At 38.6% G+C, this 13,736-nt stretch overlaps 1 protein-coding gene across 2 annotated transcripts in view; it reads right to left on the reverse strand.

The window, feature by feature from the left end:
- Window positions 1-7,832: 7,832 nt before the first annotated feature.
- The window catches only part of ABHD17B (abhydrolase domain containing 17B, depalmitoylase), a 46,822-nt gene continuing 40,918 nt past the window's right edge, over window positions 7,833-13,736 (reverse strand). The window contains exons 3-5 of one of the 2 annotated variants that reach the window (XM_080667748.1): window positions 12,173-12,352; window positions 9,978-10,082; window positions 8,078-9,347 (exon numbers count right to left, since the gene is read on the reverse strand). In XM_080667748.1, the coding sequence (XP_080523874.1) occupies window positions 10,001-10,082; window positions 12,173-12,352 (262 nt within the window). In that variant the 3' untranslated portion in view covers window positions 8,078-9,347; window positions 9,978-10,000. Of the gene's footprint in view, window positions 9,348-9,977; window positions 10,083-12,172; window positions 12,353-13,736 lie in introns of both variants that reach the window. The other variant, XM_080667747.1, reaches the window with a different exon arrangement.

Raw genomic sequence — 13,736 nt, forward strand, 5'->3', positions numbered from 1 at the left:
TGTTTTCAATCTAATTGGTATATTAGCACTGTTCCTATAACCAATGACCTGCCTCAGACATGGAGTGCTATCTTTCTTCACTTACTCCAATTTCAACTAGTGTCTTGAAGCTTTTCTCCATTAATAATTACAACAATCATTTCTGTATGCCTTTTCTTTCTATAGAGCTATGTGTCTGTCTGTTTATCTATCTATCATCTATCTATCCATCTATCTATCTATCTATCATCTATCTATCTATCATCTATCTCTTTCACATGGATATTAGACTAGAGGCCCAGTGCACAAAATTCCTGCACTGGTGGTGGTGGGGGGAGGGAATCCCTCAGCCCAGTCTGCGCCCTCTTGCAGAGAGGCTCCCACCACTGCCACTGCGCTCGCCAGCTGTGAGCCCGATGTCTGGCTGAGCGGCACTCCCCCTGTGGGAGCGCACTGACCACCAGGGGGCAGCTCCTGCATTGAGTGTCTGCCCCCTGGTGGTGAGTGCGCATCATAGTGACTCGTCATTCTGGTCGTTCCACCTTAATGGCCACTTAGGCTTTTATTATATAGACCAGTGGTCGGCAAACTCATTCGTCAACAGAGCCAAATACCAACAGTACAACAATTGAAATTTCTTTTGAGAGCCAAATTTTTTAAACTTAAACTTCTTCTAATGCCACTTCTTCAAAATAGACTCGCCCAGGCCGTGGTGTTTTGTGGAAGAGCCACACTCAAGGGGCCAAAGAGCCATATGTGGCTCGCGAGCCGCAGTTTGCCGACCACGGATATAGACTAAGGGCCCAGTGCATCTTGAAAGGAACTGTGGGCCACGAGGCTGAGGTGGGCACAGGGTGGGTCTTGGCCCATCCTCCATGCTCCCGCTGGGCCCCTCCCACCACAGCCCCCAGTCCCCTGTGTGCAGACAGCCCCACTCCTGCTGCCACCACTCCTACATGATGACGGCGCTGACCATGCTCGCACTTGCTGACAGCGCAGTGACTGGGGCTGGCACCGTCAGCAGGTGCGAGTGGCAGCTGCTGCTCCAATCGCCCCTCATGAGCAGGGGAGTTGGAGAAGCTCTGAGGTGCTATCAGGGCTGGCACCGGGCGCTGGCAGTGGGTGTGAGCGGGGCTGGCACTGGCAGCAGGTGCAAGTTCTGGGCGGGACTGCAGCTCATGGGAGCAAAGAATTTTCAGTTACCACTAGAGACAGTGACCCAATGACAGCAACCGGCACCCCACCTTGGTCTAGCGCCCCTGTTCACCTGCTCCACCATCCCGCCATGGCCAGTGCCCGCCATGTTCTATGCATGCCCCATGGTGGTCAGTGCACATCATAGTGACTGGTTGTTCGGCCGTTCGGTCTATTTGCATATTAGGGTTTTATATATATAGAGGCCCGGTGCACGAAATTTGTGCATGGGGGTGTGTGTCCCTCAGCCCAGCCTGCACCCTCTCCAATCTGGGACCCCTCGAGGGATGTCCGACTGCCTGTTTAGGCCCGATCCTACCAGTAGGATCGGGCCTAAACAGGCAGTCGGACATCCCTCTCACAATCCAGGACTGCTGTCTCCCAACTGATCACCTGCCTGCCTTCCTGATTGCCCCTAACCGCTTCTGCCTGCCAGCCTGATCACCCCCTAACCCAGCCGTGGGCAAACTACGGCCCACGGGCCGGATCCGGCTGTTCTATCCGGTTCTCTTGCTCTCCCCTCCGCTCCTTTACTTTGAATTTATATTAGTTCACACAAACACTCCATCCATGCTTTTGTTCCGGCCCTCTGATCCAGTTTAAGAACCTATTGTGGCCCTCAAGTCAAAAAGTTTGCCCACCCCTGCCCTAACCACTTCCCTGCCAGACTGATGCCTAACTGCTCCCCTGCCAGCCTGATTGCCCCTAACTGCCCTCCCCTGCAGGCCTGGTCACCCCTAACTGCCCTCCACTGCAGGCCTGGGTCCCCCACAACTGCCCTTCCCTGCAGGCCCGGTTGCCCCCAACTTCCCTCCTCTGCCGGCCTGGTCACCACTAACTGCCCTCCCCTGCAGGCTTGATCGCCCTCAACTGCCCTCCCTTGCAAGCCTGGTCCCTCCCAACTGCCCTCCCCTGCTGGCCATCTTGTGGTGACCATCTTGTGTCCACATGGGGGCAGCCATCTTGTGTGTTGGAATGACAGTCAATTTGCATATTACTCTTTTATTAGATAGGATTTTTTTAGAAGACCCAGTAAAGTAGGCTGAACACGCATCATGCTGTAACCACTTACAGATGAGGACACTGAGGTTTAGACAGGATTGCATAAAGTCACACAGCTAGTAAGACAATTGTTCGTTTTTTAGAATTTTAAGAAATGGGCCTGTGTGTACTCAAGTAGCAAGAGTGAGGGAATACAAGTAAGGCAACAACAGCATCTTATTGGAAGCATGAATAGAATATTTTATACACAGTTATCATGCTCACTTTTGTATAACAATAACAATCATTAGAATTGAATATAGCATTGCAATTTTAAGTGCTCTTTCACATATACCATCTCATAGGATTATCATATATCCTTTGATGTCAGCAGCATTGTGCAGATGGAAAGCCAACTATAACAAGTAACTTGGTCAATTATATTATATTGAACACTTAAGGACGAACAAATTTTATCTCCTCCATTAAGATTTCTCATACATTTAAATATACTTCTTTCCTTATACTTAGTTTATTATCTGTGCCCTGACAGGGGATCGAAGTGACCACTGAGAAGTACTGTGAGAACTCCAGGACAGTTGGAAGTAGATTTTGTGTTTATTAGCTTGTGTTTCAGGGTAGCTAAATGAATGGTAACTCTACCTGGACAATCTTTTTACTGGGATTGTCCCTCTGGGTTGAACTGCTGCTTTAAAAAATTCCTCCATCTTAATCCTTTGGTTCTTGGATAAAGCAAAGTAGTGACCCTGTGATCAACACATTATAATAAAATAAAAGACAGATTATAAGAATTTGGTCAAGGTATAATTTCCTATAGGTCATATTTTTTTAAAAGAAAATAATGTAAAATACATAATAATAAAAACTTGATGAAGATAGAGTTTGTTGTGGATCATTTTTGTTTGTTTCTTATAAAGGGAAATACATTAAGAAATAAAAGGGTTTACATTTTAAAATCCTCCATAAAAGATTAAATCTTGTTAGTATTTGCTGGTAATTTATTAATATTTAAAAGTTAAACATCAAACCTCTAACAAATTAAATTTGAATAATTCTTATAATAGTGGAGAACTGTAATTGAAAAAAATGTATTCGGGATTCCCCCTCTCCCACCCCTGGAAATATGCGCACTCAATATTTGCCTCTACCGATGAAATCTTTTCTGAAGCCATGGGAATTCCATGTCAGCTGTCCCAACATCATTTGTCTTCCCTCCAGCATTTGTAGTTTCACTCTCAAAACTCAGAACACAAAGGCAGGATGTTTGGAGAATATAGTACATATTTGGAGCCAAACCGTCAGAACAGGATTGGACAGGACAAAAGGCACATTTGCTGTGGCTCATTCAGCTGTTGCCACTTTCCCCGGAAGGACCATCATTTTCAAGGCTTGACACAAAGGAACTTTCGGTTGCTTTAGATTCTACAAGTCACATGAATATGGCTAAAGTAAGAAATGGGCCAGCTTTCATAATAGACTTAAGAGTGTTCTCTGCAAATTTGTTAGTAAATTGGCACATTATCAATAAAAACTCCCTCCAAATTATCTACAATTCATGACCTGATCCTCTTAATTTCTAAACATAGATCAATCTTTAGAACATAAACAACCCCTTATATTTTTATATTCTTTGAGAGCACTGAGAGAATTCCCATTTAGGATTATCATTTAATTTTCATAGTATACCTCCAAAGCCGATAAAATGGGTATTATCAGTATCCTCGTTAATTGGTAATAATACTGTGGCTCCAAGAGATCAATTAGTATGGCTAAGCTTAAGCTTACCAAACATGACCTACCTTCCATCTGTTAATTTTGCTATTTTCTTCTCTAATATAATTTAAAAATACAAAAGGAAAATATAAAGTTACAGCTTCAAATTACAAAGCTATCCTATTGACTTAAAACTTTGAAATGAACAAAAATGAAGTCTTACCTCTCTCGAACATTTTCTTCTCACACGGTATGAATTCAGTTGCCAGGAAGCTTTCAGTTGTTAAGGGAAGGGTACACGCAAAGTCGACCCTCGAACAACAGAGATTTGAACTGCCTGGGTCCTCTTAAATCCGGGTTGTTTTTTAAAAATAAATACAGTCAGCCCTCCCTATCCCGGATTTCCTACCTGCAGATTCAACCAACTGTGGATAGAAAACAGTATCTTCACATTCCCAACTGTAGATTCCAAACCCTGGTTCTATCTGTCTGTGGATTGTATAGTTAAATTTTGGGGAGTTAAATATAGTTGGCAAAGGGCCAACCACAGTTAAATTTGGGGGAGTTAAGTTGGGTACAGCATTGGCCCGTGCATGGAAGGGTCTTGGGTTCAATCCCCAGTCAAGGGCACTACCTGGGTTGCAGGTTTGATGGTCCTGGTTGGGGTGTGTGCGGGAGGAAACTAATTGATGTATCTCTCTTACATCCATGTTTCACTCTCTCTCTCCCCTTCTTCCCTCCCTCCCTCTTTTCTACTCTCAGAAAAAAAAATCAATGGAAAAAAATTTCCTAGGGTGAGGATTAACCAAAAAAAAAAAGTATGTGGGAATTTTTGACTGAGCAGGGGTCAGACTTAAAAAGCATTTTTATAAAATAACTAGAGGTCCGATGCACAAAATTCGTGCAAGGGGCTCGGCCCTCGCGGGCTCATGGCCCTGCCCCCTGCCCACTGTTCATTCTGGAAGGTCTTCTGGAAGGTTGTTCCGCTGTCTGGTCTAATTAGCATATTAGCTCTTTATTATATAGGTTATGTAAGTACCTTATTGTTGGGCCTATACATATAGAAATGTAATATATGTGTAATATAATTGCCAACAGCACAAATGAGGTGAATGTGAGCAAAACTATATTAGCCTGAAGAAATTACTGCAGATGGTAAACAGTTGCAACAATGCATTGTTGGATTTGTAACATCAATAGTTGTAATATGTAGGCATTGCCTAAAAAATACTTTCATTACATGTAGTACTATATGAGAGTAAGTTTAGATAGTATATGGTACAATTCATTATATTCCTTGCCAAAACAAAAACACTAAAAGCAAACAAACCTCAAAACCACCCAAATATAAGGAATTGCTTCTTTTGGCTACTTCTATTTGCTGCTCTGACAGCCAGGATAAAAATATGTCCGCAAGCTACTTCTCCTTGGTTTATACTGGGGTCCTGATTTCAGAGGACTGAAATTTTAAAAAAAGTTTTTTCCCCCTTCTTTTATAATCATAAAAAAAATAACATAGCAACATACAAGATAACTTTTGAAACTGGACCCCCCTTCCCCCCGGCCAGTTGGTGGATTATATACACACGAGGGAGAAGACAGCTATGTGCAGCTGTGAGCTGCAAGTGTAACATGGAAAGGGGAGGGCAGGGTCTGCAGTCTGACCTTCAGAGCTCAAAGTCCGATAACAAGGTGGCTAATCTTCTATAATGTTACAAACAATTCAGCCTGTTCCTGGGACCGGAGAATGGTCAGTGTTCCCGAGGCAAACTCCTGGAGGGGGTCAGGGTCCGGGCACAGCAACCAAATCAAAGTGTGTCCTGTCCTTGGTCTGTTCTCAATATACATACTTTTTTCTGAGCAATGGACCTATCGAGGCATCTTATCTTTTTAAACTGTTTCATCCTCCAGTTTTCCAGGGCAAGAAAACTTATCTATAGTTAGTAAGGTGAATAATTATTAAACAACTGTGGCTCCATTCTTATTACATGCCCTTCCCCACTATCGCTTTGACAAAAAACTTGATTGTATTTTTCCCTTCTGGTTTTATTCCATAGGCATTCACATTTTATTTTATGGATGTGTAACCACTTACCTATATTTTTGTATTTGGTAATACATTGGATATTAGCAAATTTCATTATCATTCTTGACAGCATTACAAATATTTAGGGATATATAAGTATTTTCTTGTGTCCATCCCACCTGCCCATTCTGTTTTGTAGTGGTGGAAGTAGGAGACTTGGAGCCTAGACTTCCAGACTCAAAGACAAACCGAATATACCAGAAAAAAACACCATACACCAAAATCTTGAACTTTGGTGAATATAAATGGTCTAACTTGACCAAAGTTTTAAACTTGTATTTACATAATTTGAAATTAAGTATTTAAATACAAACATTTATAAATATCACATGAAAAGGTTTATAATGTAAAAGGCTAATTAGAAGTTTGACTTAAAGTCTATGAATCCACCATGTTGGCAGGTACATTTAAAATTTTTCAACTACCAGCTACCCTTCTTACCTTTTTAATTAGCTGCCTTACGCAGTAATTTTAGAAATAATAACTCTAGATTTATTTAGTACAATAGATAAAATTTATTTTATCACTAGATACAAAATATCAGATTTAAAACAGCATTTCTTCCACTTTTCTAATGTAAGAATCTCATTTCTTAAAGCATACTACTAAAACTTTTTAATAGATGTTATAATTGTGTTTTGCAAGTTTAGTACATGGCCTATAGGAGGAAATAGAGTATAAAATAATTTCAAGTCTTATCTGGCTCTAATAAAAAAAAAAAACCAGTTCAACAGCTTTTAGCTCACGGACATTCAAAAACTATGCTTTACTTCCTTTTTTTTTTATATATATAGGATTGCTTTTCTGTTTTTTTAAAAAATATATTTTATTTCAGAGAGGAAGGGAAAGGGAAAGATAGAAACATCAATGATGAGAATCATTAATTGGCTGTCTCCTGCATGTCCCACACTGGGGATTGAGCCTGCAACCTGGGCATGTGCCCTGACCTGGAATTGAACCATGACCTCTTGATTCACAGTTCGACTCTCAACCACTGAGCCATACTGGCTGGGTCCATAATTATTTTTTATACTGAGCTCTAATCTGCCATTTTCACTTTGTTCTATTCTGTCAAAAAGAATAAATCAGTTTCTGAAGTTGGCTTCCATATTATTTCTAGTTAAGCTAAAATCTCTAGATTCTGTCTGCGAACTTTAGACAAATGCAGTTTCATATTTCTATCAATGGCTTTCTATTGTTTCAAGGACAGTAATCAGGGTCCATGATACCACATATGATTGTGCCCCTAACTAGCTTGCCAGCCTCATGCCATCCTTTCCATTTGACCTCTGGCCAATCTTAATTTCAAATACACCATTTTTCTTCCAGGCTTCCACATACTATTTCCCTCAGCCAGTAATGTTTCACCTGGGCCACGTAGGTTTAGTCATTTTTTAAAGCTCAGTTGAAAAACTACTTCATGGGACTCTCCCTTGCCCTTCTCTACACCCTTCCCTTCCAAGAGTACTTTTTACCTAATACCCTACTAATCTCCTGCAGCCTTTATCCAAATAGTAATACTTGTGTAATGAGGTATGTCTCCTCAGCTATACTGTGAAGTCTATGAAGACATGGCCAATGTCTATCTTTATCAGGCATAAAGTTTTGCAAGCTTTAAACATGCAATAAATATTCATTGCATGAATACGGAATTAGTCAAAGAAAACACTCAGCTAAACTCTGGGGTGTATGTTGTACAAAGAAGGAATTGTATAGGCTCTAAGACAATCTTGAGAAAGAAAAACCTCTCCAAATGAAAGAAGTAATAAAATTTAGAAAACTATAGAACTATTAAGATGAACAGTAACTTTTCTTCACCCTTTATAGGAGGTAGAGAACATGCAAAAAGGCAAACAAGCACAGCTGAGTGGTATATTTGTTGTTTTACTGTTAATTTGACACATCTGATCCAAAGCATTCACAATATTTGATATACTTTGAAGAGAATCATATACTATAGTCTTAGACATAACCGCAGAACAAGCAGAACAATTAAAATTACATAAGGCCTTAAAAATATCCACAGTGTATTATTTCAATATCATTCATTTACAAGTTAGACTACATACCATTAATTTATTTTTTATTTTTCTTTCATTTTTTAAATTCAGGAATGATTCATTCAAGGAAAGGCAACTTAGTTTTTGTTTGTGAGTTTTATTTTTTACTACATTGGTTAATATAAAAGTTATGAATTAAATGTTTTCTGATCTCCTACATCAGGAGTAAATCCATGAAATTCTTAGATAATAATCCAAACCAATAAATCCTATTGTTAAAAATAGCCAAAGTGAAAAGGGACCAAAGCCAGTCTGTGGTCTTGAAGAACATCCAATAGGCTTTCAGGTTGTCTTATAATGAAGAGTACTGCAAAATTTAAAACAACATCGCATCTAAAAGTCATTCTTGAAGCTCTAAATGCCTTTTAAATAACTAAAATAAAAATTTTAAGTAGTTGCCTCACAGTACCAAACTTATAAATCAAAACTAGTTAAAATTCAGTGCTATCATGACTTGTCATTTACAAGGTAACTAGTTGGTAAATTAACAGATGGCATAAAAATTAAGACTTAATCATTTTTTTTTATTTTTTAGAGGAGAAAATGTATAACCAGGGAATACAGAAAATCCAATGTACTTTACAATAGAATAACAACTGTTTACACCTCTATTCCTGTACAACAGGGTTTAGGTCATCTCTAGTGAATTTGTGTGTTTTTTTAGTACTTGAATTGTTTCAGATACACAGCTTTTTATTGAAAGAATATTACATTTGTATACCAGGATAAGATTTGGTACATTGAGATGTTTTAAAAATATTTATAAATTTGTTTCTCATATGCAAAAGCATTTGGCAATACTTTTACAGCATTTGATTTCATAGAATTAAAATTTCATACAGTACTTATATCTTGATGTTAAAAAAAATTCACAGAAAAAAATATAAATTACACAGCCTGACTGCATGATACTGTTATTTCCAGTTATAGTTCTGGTAATTAAAACCTTCATTAAGTCTGTTAACAAATCATTACCTGTACATTTATGAAGGCAACTGACATGATTTGCAAACAAAACCTTCAGGTTTTATGTTCTTTACCAAAGAGTGCAGTTCAGCAAAAGAAAACCCGGTATGCAAATTTACAGAATATTTTACAAATTTACCAATTCCTGTGACACAAACTGTTTCAACCTTTCAAGGTACTGTCCATAAAGTTCCACATCATTGTGACCTGCCCCTTCAACCCACAGAGGCTCCACAGGTCTTTGGCAACGCTCAAACAATGCAAGGCCATGTGAAAAGTCAATGACTTCATCTTCAGTCCCATGAATTATTAATACTGGAGAGGTTATTTTAGAGATTTTGTCAATACTGTAGAGAAAAAGGAGGGGGGAAAGTCAATGAATTAACTATGAAAAGGAATGTAAAACAAACTTTCTTGTTCTATATCAGAGAGATAATTCAAAAACCAGAATCTATCCAGAAGGAATTTAAAATATGATTCAAACCCTACAGCACCTTTACATACAATGTTCATGTCTTGCACAGAAAAACTAAGGTTGCAAGGAAAATAAGGACCATTTCAATATGTGCTAATTTCATACCTTTCTGCACTCATATATGGCAGGATTTTTGTTTGTTTTATGGTATTAACTCACAAAAATAGAGCAAATGTAATTAAACATAAAAAATTTTGGAGGTGAATAGTAGATAGGAGAAAACAATTTTTAAGAGGATAGAAGGTAAAGTGAAGAACCAACCCAATTTATACCATGGAATACAGGAGAAAACTAGGAAATGACAGGGGGATGAAGGTAGGTGATTGAAATATTTACAATTTGTTCCAAGAAATAATTTAGGTCCCTCTCTGTCAGCTTCTTTCCCCTACTTTTTGCAGCAGGGTAACTGCACTCCACCCAAAACTGTGGGGTTTGTAGACTAAGGGATTGCCAGACACAGTTTAGGGCAGAGGTATCAGAGGCCAAGCGAGCATATACATACTGGCTGCTGTGAGCCCTTTCTCCCTACTGGGCTTCCAGAACTGGCATCCAGGACTTCATCCACCAAGGGGGAGTTTTAGAAAGTCTTCTTTGGAGACTATACCCACTTTAAAAGGAAAAATATATAAATATTGGTATGGGAGTTCAGGTGGGGATCCCCAATTAATTGGCTTGACCAGATCACTTTACAGTGAAGCTTACAGTCAATAAGTCTTAATCACCCGCTTTAGAACAGCACTTTAGTTCCTCTGCCTTACTATGAGCCGACAACCAAGAATTACCAGACATCAGAGGATTACACTAACATATGACAGAGATCAAAACAATCAGAATTTAAAAGGCAACGCAAAGGAGACATAAATTACAGAGATTACATATAAAAAAAAAACTTAAAAAATCCAGAGAGAGAGGGAAAGGAAGGGAGACATGGGGGCACTGTAATCATAAAATGAGGACAGAGTCATAAAAAGTAAAAACATTATCAATGAAATTATTCAAGGCTGCATTTGGTTAAGGAAAGAATGCTTGGGTATATTATTTGCTGTCAGATATTCAATACTAAAGGTCTTTTTCTAACAGTTAACTTTTAGTGCTGTCCTCTCTGTTGATGCAATAATGAAAGAGGGAGGTAGACAAGAGATATAAGTTTTATGGCAATAGCATTACCCCAAATACCTTCCTATCATCGCTATGATTCAGCTGAACAGAAGCAATGTAATGCACATACCTTCCAACCTACCAATATCTAAAACAAAAACAAACCGAAAATAAAAATCAAATTTCCCTCCAATAGCTTGTTCTGGTGATAAGATCAGATGTACCATAAGCATCCCTTCAAAAGTGACTCCTGACTTGCTAATGATGAAAAAAAAAAAAAAGTTTTTAAAATGACCCTTGATGTTCTTATAAAGAATCAAGTGATGCCCTAGCCCAGTGGTCGGCAAACTGGGGCTCGTGAGCCACATGCGGCTCTTTGGTCCCTTGAGTGTGGCTCTTCCACAAAATACCATGGCCTGGGGGAGTCTATTTTGAAGAAGTGGCGTTAGAAGAAGTTTAAGTTTAAAAAATTTGGCTCTCAAAAGAAATTTCAATCGTTGTACTGTTGATATTTGGCTCTGTTGACTAATGAGTTTGCCGACCACTGCCCTAGCTGGTTTGGTTCAGTGGATAGAGTGTCGGCGTGTGGACTGAAGGGTCCCAGGTTAGATTCTGGTCAAGGGCACATGCCCAGGTTTCAGGCTTGATCCTCAGTAGGGGCCATGCAGGAGGCAGCTGATCAATGATTCTGATCACTTATGTTTCTCTCTCTCGCTCTCTTTCTCTCTCTCTCTTTCTCCCCCTTCCTCTCTGAAATCAATAAAAAATAAATAATAATAAAAGAACTAAGTGATGACTTGGACTTTCATCATTGATGTTTCTCTCTCTCTCCCCCTCTCCCTCCCTCTCTAAAATCAATAAAAAAAATTTTAAAAAAAAGAACCAAGTGATGAGTTGGCCTCTGGTCCACCTATCATTCACAAATAATATCTTTTATTGTTGCAAATTAGGCAAAGAAAATAAAACTTAAATTTACCAGCTTCTCACTTGAGTTGGTGGGAACTACCATCTTGTCTCAAGAAGCAGTAGAAGTAGCCCTTCTTTCAAGTTTGTCTAACACCTTATGTTTGTAGACTCTATGGCGGCAATACTTACCCTAGTTCATTTAAGACTCAACTTTTTTTGCAATTCACTACTTTTGTCAATCAGATGCCAATACATATCATTCACTCATTTTTATGCACACGTGTCTCATTTTCCCTCTACTTGTCCCTTTCCTCCAGTATTGTGTCTCAATGAATGGTACCACCACCCAGGGAATTATGTTCAAGTTCTTTTACTTAGTTAGCATCCTATATCCAGCCTGACCTTTAGTTCTATCAGTTTTGTTCTCAAAATCATTTTGTCTCTAATACTAATGCCATTGTCTGGTTAAAAGGCCCTCAGTACTTTGCACCTGGATCACTACTGCTCAAACATTTCAGTTTCCTGACTGGTGTCTATTACTACCTGCTTAAGTTAATTTTTCACAATTTCTGTAAGATATAAAAAATAGCAGCTCATGGATGAGTGATTTGTATCATGAATACCTTAAGTGATGGAATAAAATTCCCCTCAAAAGTTTCTTTGAATTCAAGTATTTTGAATATTGATACTTACTTTGGGAATGCATCAAAACAGTAGGTTTTCTTGGTATCAGGAAAAGCAACTCGCATTCCTGAGGTCAAAGGAGAATGAAGAATAACAGCAGCACTCTCGTACCGAGCAGCAAGATCCACAGATGGTACTGTCCCTATACTTTGGCCATATATAATCACATTTTCAGGGCGAATGCCATATCTACAAAGTTCAGAAATTGGAGAAAAAAAAAAGAGTTGGACTGGTATGGAAATGTTCAATCATCCCTCACAACTTAACTTTGTAACCGAATGACTTAGACAATGTCAACAAATTTATATTTAAACTTTAAGTTTCTTAGTCATCACTATTATATTTAAAGCTATAGTAAAATCTATTGTCTTAGCTTATTTCATTTTTCAATTTCATCTTTTGGAAAAATTGCTGAGGTCTTTTTAAATTTCAATCTTAAAAATTTATTTATTAAACCATTTATATAACTTAACATATTATTGACTAAATTTGGAACATATTATTATCACTAATATTTTAATGATTGATATTTAATAGATAGTATTTATCTTCCATTAAATGTAAGAAACATTACTTCTCTAGACATCAAAAGTAGATCGTTTCCTTTTCTGAAGTTGGTAATATTGGTGAAAATGTGACATATAGTTACAGTATAGAATGAATGTACACATTATTTTAGTCAAGAGCAAATTACTATATTTCTTGAAATCTGACTTTACTTACCATAGAAATGGATTAGTGACTGAAAAGATAGACGAATGAAAATTCCAATGACATACAATTCAGTTAATTATGAATAGACTTCATGCTAAAATCTCAAGAGTATTGCTTTACTCCCTTTAAAAAGGGTTTGGATTTAAATACGTAAACTCACTGAACTCAGTAATATTGGGCACATACTATGTTCCAGGCACTATTACCTGTCTACAGTATAATTGTCCCAACTATAAACTACTGCAAGTGCAAGTGAGATGCTACAGGAGCTAATGAATGTGGGGGTTAAGGGTTAAGTGACATCAAATATGCCTTTCCACTTCAGTAATCACTTCTGGCTGCTAAGGGCCATTTGATCAACAGCTTCTAATCTTTTGAAAAGGTAATAGAGCTTACCAAATTATCTGAGCATTCACCAGGAAAGAACAAGACAAGCCCTGTATGCTCCCTATGGCCCTTTCCAGGGGCACACACCTATTTGAACTATCCAGCTAATGACATCCCCTCCCATAGTTTCTTCTAATCAGTCCTACACTCAAGCATTTGGATATTTCTAGAGTTTGGGTTCCATCTACTCCAGACTGACTCTAAATGTAAATAAACTCAGAAAAGTTTTCTTTACAACAGACCTGGCTGTGCATACTTTATAGGAATGAAAATTGGGAAAATGAACATTTGCAGAATCAGCATAACTCTTAAGGCTGCACAGTTGCTGTTAGCTGAGTAGCAGCATTGTTGGTGGCAACTATGGGTTTTAGGATAAAGTTAGTGATGGGCAAGGTTCCAGAGCAGCAGAGGCAGCTGCCAATGTCACATCAGAGGACTCCAAGCAATAACAGAATTTCAGAATAAAAGTTAG

This window comes from Plecotus auritus (genome assembly GCF_963455305.1).
Source record: "Plecotus auritus genome assembly, chromosome: 5".
Classification (NCBI taxonomy): Eukaryota; Metazoa; Chordata; class Mammalia; order Chiroptera; family Vespertilionidae; genus Plecotus; species Plecotus auritus.